This window comes from Phacochoerus africanus, chromosome 11, assembly GCF_016906955.1.
Source record: "Phacochoerus africanus isolate WHEZ1 chromosome 11, ROS_Pafr_v1, whole genome shotgun sequence".
Lineage (NCBI taxonomy): Eukaryota > Metazoa > Chordata > Mammalia > Artiodactyla > Suidae > Phacochoerus > Phacochoerus africanus.
The window spans coordinates 135,347,841-135,367,101 of NC_062554.1; the positions used below are offsets into that span (position 1 = coordinate 135,347,841).

Below are 19,261 nucleotides of genomic sequence, written 5' to 3' on the forward strand. Positions count from 1 at the left end.
GGTTGCGGGTTCAATCCCTGGCCTCGCTCAGTAGGTTAAGGATCCGGCATTGCCGTGAGCTGTGGTGTAGGTTACAGATGCAGCTCAGATCTGGCGTTGCTGTGGCTGTGGTGTAGGCCGGCGGCTCTAGCTCCGATTAGACCCCTAGCCTGGGGTGTGGCCCTAAAAAGACAAATAAATAAATAAATAAATAAATAAATAAAATAAAGTATCCAAATTGGAAGAGGTAAAATCATCATGATATGCAGGTGACATTACACTACATATAGAAAACATTATGGGTTCCACACAAAAACTACTTGAACTGATCAACGAATATTAGAAAAGGAATGTAAAAACACAACACCTTTTAAAATCACACCCCCAAAAATTAAATACCTAGGAATAAACCTGACCAAGGAGGTGAAAGGCTTATACAGTGAGAACTGTAAGACATTAATCAAGAAAATTAACAAGGATACAAAGAAATGGAGAGATATTCCATGCTCCTGGATTGGAAGAATTCCTATCATCTGGCCTTGGATCTGTCACCCTGGAAAGCCATCCCCCAAGGGCTTGATGGTGAGAAAAACACCTTTATCCTGTAAGGGTTGGGACACATGTTGGGACAGCCAGCTCTCTGGAGAGCTATGAATTGGAGACAGAATTATTTGGAATCAGAACTTAGAGATTTCGAAGATTCTCAGCTTATCCATATTTCAAAAACTGAGAAAGCTTGCTCTAAAGAGAATGCAAAGGATGCAGCTGAAAAACCTTTGGATAAAGAGACGCTGGTGACCTGTAGATTTAATCCGCCGTCTCAGCAGAGGCCAGGAACAGAGATGGGATTATACCAGCAGGAACACGACCGGTTTGAACCAAAGGGACAGAAAGCAGAGCGGAATGAAGGAAGGGTTTCTCCACAATAAATCCCTAGAGCTAGTCAGCTCTAAATGTGTACAGTTCTTCAAGGAATTTATTGTCTTAACTATTTTTATTTCTAAACAAGGATAAAAATAAGTCAAGTAAAGGGAATTCCAGTTGTGGCGTAGCGGTAACAAATCTGACTAGGAACCATGAGGATTTGGGTTCAATCCCTGGCCTCCCTCAGTGGGTTAAGGATCCAGCATTGCCATGAGCTGTGTGGTGTAGGTCTCAGACGAGGCTCGGATCTGGTGTTGCTGTGGCTGTGCTGTAGGCCAGCAGCTGTAGCTCTGATTGGACCCCTAGCCTGGGAACCTCCATATGCTGCAGATGCAGCCCTAAAATGACAAAAAATAAATAAGTCAAGCAGAGATTCCAAAGGAGAGAAAAATAAAAAGTTCAAAAATAACACAGAAGTTAATAAAACACAGAGGGGAGTTCCCTTGCGGCACAGTTAGTTAAGGATCCAGCATTGTCACTACTGTGGCACAGGTTTGATCCCTGACCCAGGAACTTCCACATGCATGCCATGGACTTGGCCAATAAAAAAAAAAAAAAAAAAAAAAGAAAGAAATAAATACAAGCAAACAGATAGGAAAATAATGAATTAGAATTTTTTTTTTGTCTTTTGTCTTTTTTGTCTGTTGTTGTTGTTGTTGCTATTTCTTGGGCTGCTCCCGCGGCATATGGAGGTTCCCAGGCTAGGGGTCGAATCGAGCTGTAGCCACAGGTCTACGCCAGAGCCACAGCAACGCGGGATCCGAGCCGCGTCTGCAACCTACACCACAGCTCACGGCAACGCCGGATCGTTAACCCACTGAGCAAGGGCAGGAACCGAACCCGCAACCTCATGGTTCCTAGTCGGATTCGTTAACCACTGCGCCACGACGGGAACTCCAGAAAAAATTTTTTAAATAGGGAGAATTGATAAAATGAAAAACTGTCTTTGACCAAATCAATAGAATTATAACGGCTCACAAGTCAGATAAAGAAAAAGATACAAAGCACTAATTTCATAAAATGAGGAAAAATAAAAAGGATATACTAGTTGTGGGGCTGAATGTGAAGTTATGGCAGAATACTTTGTACAACTGTAATTTTTATTAATAGCATATAAAACTCACATCAAGTGGGGACTCTTTGTGTTTACAGAAATGTTCCGAATTTCCTCATCTGTGTGCCACAGGTTTGCTCTTTCCATAAAGTTGAACCAGCTAGAATTAGCACATAACCCTTCCCCTTAGGGCAAGGGTCTCAGGCCCGAACAGCCTGGCCACATGGTCCGGCTGATTCCAGGTCCGCGGCTCCTCCCACAGTCACCCGAGGGCAGCGCCGGGGCGGGGGGTGAAGGTAGGAAGGGCCAGTCCTGCGGCGGGTCTTCTCTTCCCGGTGCCGTCTGCGTGCCCGCTGGTCAACGCTGCGCAGAGCGGCACCGGGTGCCCTTTCCTCCTCCTCCTCCTCCGTGGGGTGAATCCCCGTGCACGTGACCCGGAGGGGCTCCTGGCTTTACTTTTCTCCGCTCTTCGTGTGAACTTCGTGGTGATCCAGGCTGTCAGCTCTGTAGCCTTTTGCTTCAGCTGCTCCCAGGTGTCCTGGACCCAGTGCTTGTTCAGAGAGGAGTTTTGGGTGGAAGAAGACGAGAAAACTGTGGTTTCAATACATTTTATTAGGATGACAGGTAGTTTCTAATTCGTACCATGATTCTGGATGGCAAGGCTTACCTTTCGAAATTAATGAGAGCCTCACGGCCTTTGTTGGAGCTCAGTGTGAGGGGCTCTGATGGATCCAGGAGCCCACGGAGGAGGCACAGAAGCCCATCCTCCACGGCTGGGTGGCTGGGCTGTGCCACAGGCTGGCTGTCTTGCTGCCTGCGTATAAAAAGCAGCAGATGAGATGAAGGCAATAACAGGCTTGATATAACACAGTACATCCAAAATATTATCATTGCCACACGTAGTCAATTTAAGAAGTATTAATTTTAAATTTTACATACTTTTTTGTACTATATCTCTGAAAGCTGATGGGTATTGTATACACACAGGACATTTCAACTTGGACGCTAGACGCTCACATGAAGTACGCAAACTGCATTTAGATTTTGTAAAATTTGCAGCTGTAAAGAAGATTCACACATCCCGGTTTTTCCAGGCTTCTGAAAAGTTTTCTATTAACTGAGAGGAGCTTCAGCTTCTTAAATTTAAAGAAGCTGACATTAAATAACTGCAAGTGGGACCAGATCGCGATGGCAGGTGTGCCTTTTGTTTCTGCGGGTGCAGCACAGTGGTCCCGTTTCTGATCTCGACACGTTTGCTTTGTGATCGTGGTCATTCCGGACCTTGCGTTTGTCTCAGGTGACTATGTGGCTACGAAAACTAAAAGTGGCCTTACTGAGGACTACAGCCCAGGAAGGCACTCTCAGGTCGCCCCAAGGAACGGTTCCAAAGAGGTAAGGGAGGGGCCAGGATGCTTTTGCCGGGGGGCGGGGGAAGCAAACCAGAAAGCATGTAGTTGAACATCAAAACATTACTTCTAATCACAAAACCCAGACATCGCAAGTCACGATTTTAGTGCTTTTCTCTGTATGGGAAGATGCCAGAGTCTGGGCTGGTTGAGAGATCATCCTCTTGATATGCACCCTCTCAGGTGCCAGCGCCCCGTTTTTCTCCATCCTGAGTCCTCTCAGGGCACACCGTCCAGGGACGGCCACAGTGGCTGATGGCCCGATGGCCCCAGGGTGCGCTGTTTACTGGAATGGCAGGTGACTTTTTTGTCCATAGATATATTAATGGAATTTGGAAAGGCACTATTTTCTGGAGTTGCACTTTCTTCATTTTTTTCAGGGTGCTACTTAGGCTTCTGTTTTGAAGGTTAAAATTGGTGCTGTGCCATCATAGTGAATGAAGCTGGATCTAACTAACAAAGTAAGATGGCCTCAAGTTCTAAACTGCCTGGCATCAACACCGGTCTTTATCTCCCCAGGTAACTGGATGTTCATGCCCCGTGTGGGGGTCTGAGGGAAGTCCTGACTGCCGCGGAAGGCAGGAGAGGCTGGCACAATCTGGGGGCTTGGGCGTTAGAAGGGTCCCTTGAAGGATGAAGTCCCCGAGCCTTCGAAGGGGAGAGAACCGGGCAGCAGCTGCAGGGTGGGGCCTGCATGGAGTGTGGGGACCTCAGGGGCCATCCCTGTGGCCCCTGCCTGCTCCCCCAAGAACCAGCAGTGTGTCCCAGGAGCTGCTACGCCGCCTTTCCACCGTGACCTCTAAAAACGTAAAAGAAAAACCTGATTACTCTGCTTCTTAATTCTATTTTAATTCAGGAAGCCTTAGTCGGCCTTTGGCAACAAGTGGTGCCTTCTGGTCGTCATTCACGCTTGCGATTTTGAAATCGGAGGGCCAGCTGGCATACGTGATTGTACCAAAAACGTTTGAGAGACAAACACACGTTTTGCAAGAGAAAATCAGATATACGATCTCAATTCTAATCTCTTGATATTCCTAGGTTTCAACTTTCCCATCTGTGCGTGGAGGGACCCCAAACCAAAGACCTCCAAGGTCTAATATTTCGCAGTGTGAATATTCTAGACTTCAGTTTTCCCACCTGGCAGCAAAAACCCTTAGGAACAAAGAGGATAAAGAAAGACGAGCAGAACTCTGAGTGCCTAACAAGGAGGACCGCATGTAAGGTGATGCGTTATCCTAGTCATTGCTGGTCAGATGTGTTTCTATAGACGATGAAGTTGAACGCTCATATAAATTATAAAATATGTTTTTACATTCGTGGATAGACTGCAAATACAAAATTGTACTTCATTTGCTAATGACAGAACATCAGGAAGACAAAAGAGCTGGTTCAAAAACAGGGACGCACAGAATCATTTGGGAAAGGGGTGCATATATGAGATTGCTCAATGAGATAACCGGCGGTTTGACTTTTTGGGGACCAATAAAGCTGTAACACCTTTGAGTCGACATCGCTACTTGCCCAACGGTTGAAAATATCTCCCCAGCATTTACAGGGGACGGTGCTGTCTTACAGGGCTGCTCATCCTCTTCTGTCTCCTCTGGGAACTGTTGGTGCTGACTGGAAAAAAAAAATGCACAATGGAAATTTGAGAATTAGGAGTTCCCACTGGGACTCAGCAGGTTAAGAACCCAACATAGTGTCTGTGAGGGTGCGGGTTTGATCCCGGGCCTTGCTCAGGGGGTTAAGGGTCCGGCATAGCAACAGGCTGCAGTGTAGGTCACAGATGCAGCTCAGATCCAGTGTTGCTGTTGTGGTGCAGACCGGCAGCTGCAGCACCGATTCAACCCGTATACCCCCACGTGTGGCCATAAAAAGGAACAAAAAAAGTTTATAGAGTTCTGTTTTATTTGGCAGAAAAAACTGAAGACTCAAGCCCAGGACTCAGCCTCCCTTGTTGCCCTGAGGGACCGCTCTGCAGAGGTCAGGGAGGAGCCAGGATGCGTAGGCGGTTTTGCAGCAAAGACCTGGTAGTGGGCACATCAAAAGATGACTGTTAACTAAAGAAAAATAGACCTCTCGAGTTAATGAATTTAGAGCTTTTTAAAAAAAATGTATTGGGGTAGAATTGACTTACAATGTATTAGTTTCAGGTGTACAGCGAAGTGAAACAGTCATGCATATACATATATCCATTCTTTTTTTCCCATACAGTTTATTACAAACTATTCAGTAGATTTTCCTGTGCTACAGTAGGTTCTTTTTAATTATCTATTTTATACAGTAGCGTGTATATGTTATTCCCAGGTTCCTCCCTCTCCCCAGTAGTTTCACTTACGATCATCCTAAGCTTGGTTTTGAGATTTTCTCTTCTATAAATGAGTTTCTGGTATCCTTTTTTATTGGATCCTACATATACGTGATGTCATATTCTGTTTGTTCTTCTCTGTTGTGTTTACTTCACTCAGTGTGACCATCTCTAGGTCCATCTATTTTCTAGCAAATGGCATTAATTCATTCTTTTAATGGCTGAATGATATTACATTGTATATATGTACCACAGCTTCTGTTTTGGGTTTTGCTTTTTGTTTTTTTGGTTTATTTTAGGGCTGCACCTGCGGCATATGGAAGTTCCCAGGTTGGGGGTTGAATCAGAGCTACACCTGCCAGCCTACGCCAAAGCCACAGCAACTCAGGATCCAAGCCATGTCTGCAGCCTACACCACAGCTCACAGCAGTGCTGGATCCTCAACCAACTGAGCGGGCCAGAGATCGAACCTGCATCCTCATGGATACTAGCTGGATTTGTTTCCACTGCACCACAGTGGGAACTCCCTGCACCACATCTTTCTCCATTCCTCTTTTAAGGGACATTTAGGTTGTTTCCATGTCTTTGCTGTTTTAAATAGTGCTGCAGTGAATTTTGGGGTGCATGTATCTTTTTGAATTATGGTTTTCTCTGGATATATGCCCAGGAGTGGGATTGTTGGATCATACAGTAGTTCTGTTTTTTTTTGTTGTTGTTGTTTGTTTTTTGAGGTTTTTTTTGAGGAATCTCCATACTGTCCTCTATAGTGGCTGCACCAAGGTACATTCCCAACAGTGTAGGAGGGTTCCCTTTTCTCCACACTCTCTTCACCATTTGTTTGCAGACCTTTTTTTTTTTTTGTCTTTTTAGGGCCACACCTGCAGCATATGGAGGTTCCCAGGCTAGGGGTTGAATCAGAGCTGTAGCCGCTGGCCTACACCACAGCCACAACAATGCCGCGTCCTTAACCCACCGAGCGAGGCCAGGGATCAAACCCGAAACATCATGGTAGATTTAACTTGCATTTCTCTAATAATTAGAGATATTGATCATTTCCTGTGCCTGATGGCCATCTGGATGTCTTCTTTGGAGACGTGTCTGTTTATATCTCCTGCCATTTTTTGATAGGGTTTTATATATGTATATATAAAGCTCCATGAGATGTTTGTATATTTTGGAGATGAATCACGTGTTGGTTGCTTCATTTGCAGAGATTTTCTCCCATTCTGTGGTTGTCCTTTTGTTTTGTTTATGGTTTTGTTTACTGCACAAAAGCTTGTAAGTTTAATTAGGTCCCATTGGTTTATTTTTATTTTCATTATTCTAGGCAGTGGATCAAACAAGATATTGCTGTGATTTATGTCCGCGTTCTGCCTACATTTTCTTCTAGGAGTTTTATAGTATCTGGCCTTACGTTTAGATCCTTAATCCATTTTGAGTTTATTTTTGTGTGTGGTGTTAGAGAATGTTCTAAGTTAATTCTTTTACACGTAGCTGTCCAGTTTTACCAGCACCACTTATTGAAGAAACCGTCTTTCCTCCATTGTATATTCTTGCTTCCTTTGTCATTGATCCATTGACCATAGGTGACTGGATTTATCTCTGGGCTTTCTATCCTCTTCCACTGATCTATACTTCTGTTTTGTGCCAGTGCCATACTGTTTCAATGACTGTGGCATTGTAGTATAAACTGAAGTCAGGGACTGATTCCTCCAGTCCCATTACTCTTTTTCAATATTGCTTTGGCTATTTGGGGTCTTTTGTGTTTTCATACATACTTGAAAATACTTTGTTCTAGTTCTCTGAAAAATGCCATAGGTAACTTAATAGGGATTGCACTGAATCTGTAGATTGCCTTGGGTAGTATAGTCATTTTGACAATTTTATTCTTCCAAGAGCATGGCGTAATCATTTGTGTCACCTTTGATTTCTTTTTTTTTTTTCATGGCCATACCCATGGCATATTATATCCGAGTCACAGCTGTGACCTCCACTGCAGCTGCAATAATGCTGGATCCTTTAACCCACTACACGAGGAAGGGGATCAAACCCATGCCTCTATAGCGACCCAAGATGCTCCAGTCAGAGTCTTAACCTACTCTGCCACAGTGGTAACTCCTGCCACCTTTGATTTCTTTCATCAGTGTCTTTTAGTTTTCAGAGTACAGGAGTTTTGTCTCTTTAGGTAGGTTTATTCATAGTGATTTTATTCTTTCTGTTGTGATGGTAAATGGGATTGTTTCTCAAATTTTTCTTTCTGGTCTTGAATTGTTAGTATAAGAAGGCCAGATATTTCTGTGTATTAATGTTGTATCCTGCAACTTTACCAAATTCATTGATGAATTCTAACAGTTTTCTGGTAGCATCTTTAGGATTTTCTTTTTTTTAAAATGACTTTTTTTTTCCCATTATTTGCTTTACAGTGTTCTGTCAATTTTCTACTGTACAGCAAAGTGCCCAGGTCATACATACAGATATGCATTCTTTTTCTCACATTATCCTCCATCATGCTCCATCACAAGTGACTAGATATAGCTCCCAGTGCTACGTAGCAGGATCTCATTGTTTATCCATTCCGAATGCAATAGTTTGCATCTATTAACCCCAGATTCCCAATCCACCCTACCCCCTCCCCCTCCTCCTTGGCAACCGTGAGGCTGTTTTCCAAGTCCATGAGTTTCTTTTCTGTGGAAAGTTTAATTTGTGCCATAATATTAGATTCCAGATATAAGTGATATCATATGGCATTTGTCTTTCTCTTTCTGACTTACTTCACTTAGTACAAGAGTCTCCAGTTCCATCTATGTTGCTGCAAATGGCATTATCTTGTTCTTTTTTATGGCTGAGTAGTACTCCATTGTGTATATATACTACATCTGTTTGTTTTGGGTTGTTTTTTTTTTTTTTTTGTCTTTTTAGGGACGCGCCCACAGCATATGGAGGTTCCCAGGCTAGGGGTCAAATCAGAGCTACAGCTGTTGGCCTACGCCAGAGCCACAGCAATGTCAGATCCAAGCTGTGTCTGTGACCTACAGCACAGCTCATGGCAATGCTGGATCCTTAACCAACTGAGCGAGGCCAGGGATTGAACCCACAACCTCATGGTTCCTAGTCGGATTTGCTTCTGCTGTGTCACCATGGGAACTCTTCTTTTGTTTTTTGTTCTTGTTTTTATCTTTTTATACCTCATCTTCTTAATCCACTAATCTGTCAATGGACATTTATGTTGCTTCCATGTCTTGGTTATCGTGAATAGTGCTGCAATGAACATATGGGTGTATGTGTCTTTTTCAAGGAAAGTTTTGTCTGGATATATGCCCAAGAGTGGGATTGCTGGGTCTATATTTGGTTTTCTGAGGTACCTCCATACTGTTTTACATAATGGCTATACAAATTTACATTCCCACAAACAGTGTAGGAGGGTTCCCTTTTTCCCACACCCTCTCCAGTATTTGTTATCTGTGGACTTATTAATGATGGCCATGCTGATTGGTGTGAGGTGGTACCTCATAGTAGTTTTGATTTGCATTTCTCTAATAATTAGCAATGTTGAGCATTTTTTCATGTGCTTGTTGGCCATCTGTATATCTTCTTTGGAGAGATGTCTATTTAGGTCTTTTGCCCATTTTTCAAATGGGTTGTTGGGTTTTTTGGCTGTTGTGTAAGTTGCTTGTATATTTTAGAGATTAAGCCCTTGTCAGTTGCATCATTTGAAACTACTTTCTCCCGTTTCATAGGTTGTCTTTTTTTTTTTTTTTAAATGGTTTCCTTTGCTGGGGAAAAGCTTTTCAGTTTGATTAGGTCCCATTGGTTTATTTTTGCTTTTATTTCTGTTGCCTTGGGAGATTTAGGATTTTCTATGTATAGTGTTAGGTCATCAGTAAAAAGAGACAGCTTTACTTCCTCTTTTCCAGTGTGGATTCCTTTTATTTCTTTTTCTTCTCTGATTGCTATGGCTAGGACTTCCAAAACTATGTTGAGTAACAGTGGTGAGAATGAACATATTTGTCTTCTTCCTGATCTTAGTGGAAATGCTTTCAGCTTTTCACTGTTGAGAATGATGTTAGCTGTGGGTTTGTCATATATGGCTTTTATTATGCTGAGACAGACTCACTCTTTGCCTGCTTTCTGGAAGGTTTTTATCAGAAATAGGTGCTGAATTTTGTCAAAAGCTTTTTCTGCATCTATTGAGATGATCATATGGTTTTTATTCTTCAGTTTGTTGATGTGGTGCATAATACTGGTTGATCTGTGGATACTGATGAATTCTTGCATCCCTGAGATAAATTCCACTTGATCATGGTATATGATCTTTTTAATGTATTGTTGGGGTTTGGTTTGCTAAAAATTTGTCAAGGATCTTTGCATCTATGTTCATCAGTGATAATGGCATGTAATTTTCTTTTCTGTGTGTCCTCTTCATCTGCATTTGGTATCAGAGTGATAGTGACCTCACAGAATGAGTGTGGGAGGGTGCCTTCCTCTTCCGTTTTTGGGAAGAGTTTCAGAGGAATAGGTGTTAACTCTTCTCTGAATGTTTGATAGAAGCCATCTGGTCCTGCTCTTTTGTTTTACGGAAATTTTTTTTATCACAGTTTCAATTTTAGTACTTGTCTATTTATAATTTCTGTTTCTTCCTTTTTCAATCTTGGAAGCTTGTGTGAACTTAGCACTTTTCTAGGTATGGGAAGAGGCAAGGACCTGGGCTCACTGAAATCACTGCTTTGATATGCATCTCAGCTTTCTGGGGCAGGTGTCCTGTTCTTTTCTGCCCTGAGCCCCCTCGGGTTGCACTGTTGGTGGGGTTGCTGTAGAGATTGAGAGCTGCAGCATCCTCTGTGTAGTGATACGGCAAGCAACATTTTTCATTCACACCATGATAGAGTGTATGAAAAAAATCCCCCTCATTGAGATCAGCTCTAATGTTTAGATAAAATAGACACGCATTTCCAAAAACTTGTTTGAAGATATCAGAGAGAAAGGGACTTGAATGGCTGATGCAGAGAGAAGGCAGGCTCACTGAGCTAAGCTCCATCTTCACTGCTCCACATTTGCCAGGGGCCTTTGCAGGTTCTGGAGCAGGGATAGATAACACCCTAAAAAAATGAAGCCCGGGGTGGTAGCCTTCTGGCTGAGCTGGGAGCCAGAAGTCGGCATTAGGGCCACCAGAGCAGCTGAGAATTAACAGGGAAGCTGCACTTAAGAAGAGGCAACCACAAAGAAGTGAGGCCAAAATTCTTCATGGAATTTTCCTTCCAGGCATCTGCAGGCTCCACAGCCACCATGTGCCAGGCAAGACAGGCAGAAGCCAAACAAAAAGCAGCAGCTGGTGCGGGGGGCAGGGGAGGGGGGGAGGCTGGAGCTTGTGCTCAGGAGGGAGTGGGGAGGAACCCAGCAAGCAGGAGAGGTTTTCACTCAGACCTGACGAGCCTGTGCCCCAGGAAAGAGGGCTCCCGGGACAAGACCAGCCCTAACAAAGCCTGAACTTCATTCTGAGCCAGATTACTATATTCTGTCAGCCAGAAGGCTCCGTCCAGAGCCCATATAATGTATCTTTCACACTATCTGTCATTTAAATAAGAGATGCTAGGCAATCCATGAAAATACCACCCGACCCCCAAACCAAGAGAAAAGCAAAATAGAAAATGAGAAATAGACTTACACATTATCAAGATATGGTGAATATTACAAAAGGTTTTTAAAGTAACAGATTAACATGCTCAAGAAGACAGAAGAAAAGTTGGAGATGAGTTCCCTGGTGGCTCAGTGGGTTAAGGATCTGGCGTTGTCTCTGTCGTGGCCTAGGGACTTTTGCATGCCACAGGTGCAGCCAAAAGAAAGAAAGAAAGAAAGAAAAGTTGGAGAATTTGACTGAGAACTGGACTGTATTGAAAAGTTGAAATTGAAAAATGCTGTTAACAAATTAATGAGTAGCAGGGTTTGCTAAAAAGATGGGGCAGAGCAGAAGTATTATTGACCTAGAAGCCAAATGCTGGCCCTGCTGGGCTCCTGCTGCGTGGGTTTCCACTCACTGCCCTGGCATCCTGCTGGGCTGGGCTCCTCCTCAAAGTTCAGTCTCTGGTGAAGGAGGAGGAGGTATATCCCCTGGAACCCATCTAGGTCTTTCTTTATTGCCACCCTGTCTTCGACTACTCCTAGTGAAAATCTAAAGCATCTTGGCAATTTACCTATCAATGTGGCTGTGGCAGTTCTATTTTCATCTAAAATCATAACTCAGCTGTACCTGTCCTGAGCTTCAGCTCTGTGCTGCAGGCAGTGCTATATACACTGAGATGAAACTGCAACCTCGTTGTGGCTCCTGACCCCAGGGGTTTCCTACTGGGTAAGGGCATGGGGGTACTGAGGGCTGTCGTTGTGACAGGCAGGTCCACTGGGGACACAGGGCAGCCAGGAGGAATGCTTAATTACAAATGGCATAGCAGGATCAGGCTTGCTTTGGAGTTTGTAAGGCTTAACCTAATTTATTGGCACTCAGTGAGTGCACCTATTATGGGCTGGATTGTGCTGACAGCTATTGCAAAAAACTGCGTGACCTGAAAGTTGAGAATCATGCTTTGTTTTTGTTTTCTTTTTTAGGGCCGAACCTGCGCAGATGTCAGTTCCCAGGCCAGGAGTCGAATGGGAGCTGCAGCGGAGGCCTGTGTCACAGCCACAGCAATACCCGATCCAAGCCGCATCTGCGACCTACGCCACAGCTTGTGGCAATGCTGGATCCTTAACCCAGTGAGCAAGGCCAGGAATCAAACCTGCATCCTCACAGACACAATGCGGAGTTCTTAACCCACTGAACCACAATGGGAACTCAGAGAATTATGTTTTATTCGGCAGGAAAAACGGAGGACTTAAGTCCAGGACCCAGCCTGTCAGGGAGCTCTAAGGGACTTTGCCAAAGAGGACAAAGAGGAGCCAGGAGGTAAAGGGGTTTTTGCCACACAGACCAGGTAGTCAGAACATCAAAAGATCACCGTTCATGAAAGAAAACCAGACAACTTACGCTAATGCATTTGGCGTTTTCCTGTGCACAGGACGATGCAAGGCTCCGGGCTCACTGGAGTCGTCCCTTTGACTTGCACCTCAGCTGCCTGGGGCCAGCGTCCGGTGCTCTCATCCTGGGGCTGCAGCTGCTGACGGCTCGGTGGCGGCCTCCTGGTCCCATCCTATGTCCCCTCAGGGCTCACTGGGTACTGGGGGCGGCTGCCCGGGATGGCTGGATGGCTGCAGCCTCCTCTGTTTCCTGATACGGCAGCAGCATTTGTCACCCCCCGCCCCGGTAACCAGGGCAAAGCTGGGTTCTGACACATACTCTGCATTTTGGGAGAGTTGATGTGGAGGCCCGTGGCCCCGCGTCCCTCCGCCAGCCGGCCCCGGTTCCTGTGCTGGGCCTCATTCTAGCTCTTCTGACACTCTGCGGTCAGTCAGAGGGAGAGGGGTTCACGTGCTCTTGGGGCCCAGCTGAGGTAAGGGCAGCCTCCACACTGTGGACTCTGCCCGGAAGTCCAAATAGTGCAGGAAATTCACTTTAGCAATGCCTGCCCACTGTCTACTTGAACGACTGTTCCTGAGGCAAGAAGAAATTACAGGCTGTGTTCATTTTGAAAGTAGCCCTTTTTAGCCTGAGGGTCCTTGAATAACAGCCAGGGCAGATCAATATAATTTAATGTATCAGTAATGAATTATGAGACCTGTGACTTGGACTAATGTTTTATCCCTCCAAATCTCATTTCCATATTTCTAAAATTCTTCTGTGTGCTTCATATTTCTTTTAAAGTGCCATATACACATGAAAGCGAGATATTTTAATTAGATTAATTAATCAAGATTAGAAAGAGTTTCTTTCTATCCCCCTACTTCCTAATGAAGCTAAATTATAGAAAGGCTTCTTTGCCACTGAATAATCATAGTGACCAGAACTTGCTTTTTCATGGCAGGAGTCTCTTTTGGTAACTTACTTATATTTTAGTTCAGCAAGTTATCATATATGCTGCTTTTTCCTCAAGCTTTTTATTGGTTCTTGGGCTACAAGTCTATAAAATTAAATATTTCATGAAAATGAAAATACAACTAACACATCAAAACAGAGAAAAGAGAACTGAAAGGGAAATTTATGGAACTTAATGGTTACATTAGAAAAGAGGAAAACTTTCAGATCAATACTATGTCATCAACTCAAGAAACTAGAAAAAGAAAAGTGAACTACTAGAAAAATAAAATAGTAAAGAATAAAAATCAATAAAATTGAAAACTGAAGGTCCATTGTTAAAGTTAACGAAATAATTTTTTAAAAGGCCAACAAAACTGATAAACCCCTACAAGACAAAGGAAAAAAAATAGAGAAGATGCAAATTACTAATATTAGGAATAAAACAGGCAATGCAATTACAGATTCCATGGAAATTAAAAGAATAATAAATACTGTCGACAACTCTACACACATAATTTACCAACTTTGAACTGACTCCTTGAAAAATATCAGCTACTGCAACTTACCCAATATGAAACATAATTTGTGTGAAAGCTATTAAGGAAATTAAATTCATACTTTTAAAACTTAAGGAGTTCCTACTGTGGCACAGCAGGTTAAGGATCTGGCATTATCTCTGCAGTGGCTCTGGTTCAATCTCCAACCCCGGAACAGTGGGTTAACGATCCATCACCATGGCTGGTAAGCATTACATCTGACTTCTCCTTGGCAAATCTGCAAGCAAAGAAAGAGAATGGAGGAGTTCCCATCGTGGCTCAGCAGAAACGAATCTGACTAGTATCCATGAGGACGCTGGTTCGATCCCTGCCCTCGTTCAGTGGGTTAAGGATCTGGCGTTGCTGTGGCTGTGGTGTAGGTCGGCAGCAGCTACAGCCCTGATTAGATCCTAGCCTGGGAACTTGCATGTGCCGAAGGTGAGGCCCTAAAAAAAGACACAAAGAGAAAAAAAAGGGAGAAAGAATGGAGTGAGATGTTTAGTGTTGAGACAAAAAAAACAGCTTTGCTAGAATTCTGTCCCTCTATTATCCTTGAAAACGGCAGATGAAATAGTTTGTCATATAAACAAAAATTGAAGGGTTCTTCTGCCAGTAGACCTCCCTTGTAAGAAATATTAAAAGAAACTCTTTAGAAAGAAAAAAGATGTAGGTCAGGAGCTTGGATTCTGCACAAAGGAAGATCAGAGGAGAAGGAGTAAGTGAAGGCACGACGAAAACATTTACTTTGCTTATTCTTAGCTGATACACTAGCTCATAGTTTATTCAAACTAACAATGTATCCAAGTGTATGCCGGCCTGTAGACAGATGACAGATACCCTTGTTTATGCTCATAAACAAGTGAAGTGAAAAGCAGTGATGCAATGGATGGGAAACAGAGATTAGGATGCTTCGTCATTATTTAGTATTGTTCACACTCTTCACGAAGTGTTATATGAAACACTAGGTAACGTGAAAGTTGACTCGCATTCGTTGTAAGTGTATATTGCAAACTCTAGAATAAACATTCGAAAAAAAGTTAAAAAAGAAGAGAGAAAAATAGTGGAAGACAAAACTAAGGACAAAGGGAGACAAACAAAATGGTAACACGGGATAAATAGGAATCCAAAGATATCAATAATCACTTTTGGGTAAATGACCTAAAAGACAGAACTAGAGTGTATCAAAACTCACGTCCCAACTGTATGTTGTCTGCAAGAAACCCCCTGTAAGTAGAAAGACGACAGATTAAAAGTGGATGCCATGCCGTTTACATCTTCAAACCTCTGGAAGGGACAACACCGAGAGCGGGCCCTAATGCTAACGGGGACTTTGCGTGAGGACAGCGTGTCCGTGCAGGTCCCACTCGCCCGGGTGTTGCTGTCGGAGGAGGCTGTTGGCGCGTGGGGTAAGGGGTGTACGGGAAGTTTCTGTGCTTTCGCTTCAGTTCTGCTGTGAACCTAAAACTGCTCTCAAATGAAGATTATTTTAAAAATCTACCAATGTAAACCACCACGTGGACAGGTTAAAGAGAGAAAAATCACCTGATTTATCAATTTAATGCAGAAAAGGCATCTGACAAAATTCAAAGGCTCTCGTGACAAAATCTCTCACAATCGAGGAGAGGGTAACTGCCTCAACTTGATCCAGAGCGGCTACAAAAGGCCGTAGCTGACTTCGATCCCCTGAGATCAGGAACAGGTGAGAATATCCACACCACACCGGAAGTTCTAGGCTGCACGAGAAAAGGAAACAAAAGGCGGAGAAAAAACAGCGAAAATAAAGCTGTCACTATCTGCAGATGGCATGACTGTTAACACAGAAAAGACCTAGAAACTTGAAAGAAAAAAAACCTGTCTACGACTAGTAATAGAATTCAGCAAGACCACGGGACACAAACTCAACACCCTAAAACCAATGCATTTGTATTACTAGCAATGAATGTTATGAAAGTGGAAACTAAAAACATACTACCCTTGAGATAAGGTCAAAAAATGACATACACAGGTGTAACTCTAACAAAACAGGAACAGAATGCCAACACGATAAGCACTGGTGAAAAGAATGAAGGGAAATGTAAATAAGTGGGGATCCATACCATGTTCAGACATGGGAGAGGCTGGACGTGGCAGAGTGTGAAGGACACGGGGACAGCCTGGAGTCCAGGCCCCTCGCTAGCTGGATTTGATAATTTGACCATAAAAAAATAAAGATGACCATGGGCACAAACCACTGAAAAGAAAGATCCAAAGTCCTACCGTGATATAAACAGTAAAGAGATAAATTAATAATAATAAAAACTCATTGGCAGTGACTACTATACATGGGGAGTTCCCTGACAGCTCAGTGGGTTAAGAATCTGGTGGTGTCACTGCTGTGGTATGGCTTCAATCCCTGGCCCCAGAACTTCTGCATGCCGAGGGCACAGCTAAAAAAAAAAAAAGAAAATGGAAAGAAGTGACTACTATGCTGACATAGAAAGATTAATTGAGGCCAGAAGGATAGGAATTTGCTAGCATTTGTTGAATAACGTAAGGGCAGCAGTGTATCATCTGGTTTAATCCTCAGGTGACCCTGCGAGCTATTATATTCTCACTCTGCAGATGAGGCCAGGAAGGCTCAAAACAATGAAATCACTCTGTCCAGGATCACATAACCAGTAAGTGGTGGGACCAAATTTTGAATCCAGCATTTTCTGCAGAGGAGATGAGCAAGGCTCCCTGATCACTTGTATCAAAGGGGACAGGTTTTCTGGGCAATGATGGGGTGCTCTCAATGTGCAAAGCACCCTGCTAGATATTAGAGTGAATGAGAAGGAGAATGAGCCCTGAAATTAGACTCCGAAAAAGAGACAAACAGAAACAAAGAAAAAAGAGCACGCGCATCAAGTGTCCACATCAGGACATCCCAGGAGCAGAGGGGGCTGCGTTCCTAGAGCCGAGGACGCCGTCCAAGGTGAGGGCAGGAGGCGGCCCGCCTGTCTGGGAGGGCAGGTGCCAGCAGGTGGCCGGGGCCCACAACTCACCAAAGCTGCTGCAGCAGAGACTTCACCGCCACCAAGCCTGCCACGCCAGACGCGAGAGGCCGTGGGCCCAGGCGTGGCAAGTGGGAGGGTGAGCAGGCCCTCTGGGAACTCAGAAGGGAGGAAACCAGAGTGGAACTGACCTTGGGGTTGTCTCTCAGGCTGCAGGTCAAAGTCAGGCCTCTCTTTAGGCTGCGGGAAGGTCCGACGTCCCGTTTCAGAGGAGGGTGGAGGCTGAGCAGTTTCCCATCTGAACCCCTCAAACAGCCCAACTTGACCACGTCCTCGGCTTTATGCGGAGTGGCATCTTTGTGGGCCGAGGAGCTTGTCCTTCTTGGGGATTGAGAATCGAGGGACCCTCAGCTCTCAGGGAAGACGGGAGATGATGGGCCCTTGATTCCTGCTCAGACAGGGGTGGCCCTGACCAGGGCATGGGCCCTCCCTGGGTGCTGGTCATCAAAGCGAACTCCCTGGCCCCAGCCAAGCCTGGGCGTCAGAAGCGCAGGGTGGGGCCAGCGACCAGCGTCTCTAGAGCCGTCCAGGTGGGTGTCCTGTGTGCTGAGCGTTGACACCTGCTCTGAGAGCCGCAGAGGTGACCCTGGATTCGTGTCCTTTCAAGCCATTTGCTTTGCTTCTGCTCCCTCTTCTAAGAAGACTAATTTGCCGAAAGTCTCGGCTATGGGTTTTTCCATGACTACTGAGGGTTAATTGGATCAAACGATTGCAGGTTTGGCCTTCACAGCAGGTCCCTGAGCTGACTGATCTGCTGGTGAAAGCCGCAGTGTTGTCAGTCCTCACCGTTTTACATAACGCTGCTTTCATTTCAGGGAAAGAGTGGGAGCACGTCGCACGACGAAACGGTAGCTTTCTCACGGCCCTCCGTGCACGAGCGTGGCTGCAGCGGACGCACAGGGTCAGGCCGGCCTCCCACCCAAGTACGTGATGTGCACACATGTAACAGACAACCCTCTCCTCCTTTTCAGGCCCCAACTGCTTTGCCGAGACGGCTGTCATCCCAGCTGGAAGAGAGGTGAAAACAGACGAATGCACCATCTGTCACTGTACCTACGAGGAGGGGACGTGGAGGGTCGAGCGACAGGCCATGTGCACGAGACACGAGTGCAGGCAAATGTAGGGACTGGGCCCCCAGACCCGGGCGCTTCCCAGAATCCCTTCCTGGCCTGGGCCATCGGGGTGACCCTGGACATACCCCACGCAAGGGGGAGACTCGCGATGAGGAGTCACGGCGGATTTGGGGCACTTCTGCTTTTCTTGGGAACAGTGACTGCAAGAGAAGGAAATGGATCTATTTCAAAACATCCACACGGACCTTGGGCGTAAAATCCGTCTCTAAATAAATGTGCTATTTTCACAGTGAGTACACTAAAGTACACTATTATATATGAAATGTATTTCTATAATCCCTCTATTAGAGAGCTTATATAAATGTTTTCTATAGATACAGATTAAAATGCTGTGCTGTCCACTGTCCTCGCGGCGTACCTGCCTTTCTTTTCGGTCCCGAGTCCATCACGTGAGATTATTTGAGGCCGCTGGTCCTCCTTCACATCTGGGAAAAATGCACCCATTCATGGATCCTAAGATAATGGAACTGATTTTTACGGGGGTTCTGTCTAAATTCTGTTACACTACACACACACACACACACACACACACACACACACACACACAGAGTGTTTCTCTTTGGCAGATCCAATCTAATTGACATAAAAGTAATATTTCCTTCTTACAACTTACTGCTTTTATCATCTCCATTCTCAGTCATTTGGGAGGTGTAAAGATAACCAGTCCACACTTTCTCTGTTCATTCAAAGCTCCCATGCCGTGGGCCATCAGTGGACGCACGGATCTATTTCATTTTCACTTACTTTACTCCCATCATCCCCTGAGCTGAGGAAGAGGTAGGCAGCACAGCTTGCCTTCGTGGTGAACGAAGCTGGAGCACGTGGTAAAATAGGGGGCTCCCTTGTTTCTCTGCAGGAGAGTTAAAGGAGACCGAACTCCTGAACAAGTCTACACCTGCGGTCTGCATGCGGTGTAGACACCCTAGCTCTCCAGTCCGCGGCCTGTG

The 19,261-nt window shown here is 44.7% G+C and overlaps 1 protein-coding gene across 1 annotated transcript in view; it reads left to right on the forward strand.

Moving 5' to 3' along the window:
- Positions 1–18,547, forward strand: part of VWC2 (von Willebrand factor C domain containing 2) — a 100,054-nt gene extending 81,507 nt beyond the window's left edge. Inside the window, exon 3 of the mRNA XM_047753418.1 lies at positions 18,153–18,547. Coding sequence (XP_047609374.1) covers positions 18,153–18,304 — 152 coding nt within the window. The 3' untranslated portion in view covers positions 18,305–18,547. The remainder of the gene's footprint in view (positions 1–18,152) is intronic.
- Positions 18,548–19,261: the final 714 nt, after the last annotated feature.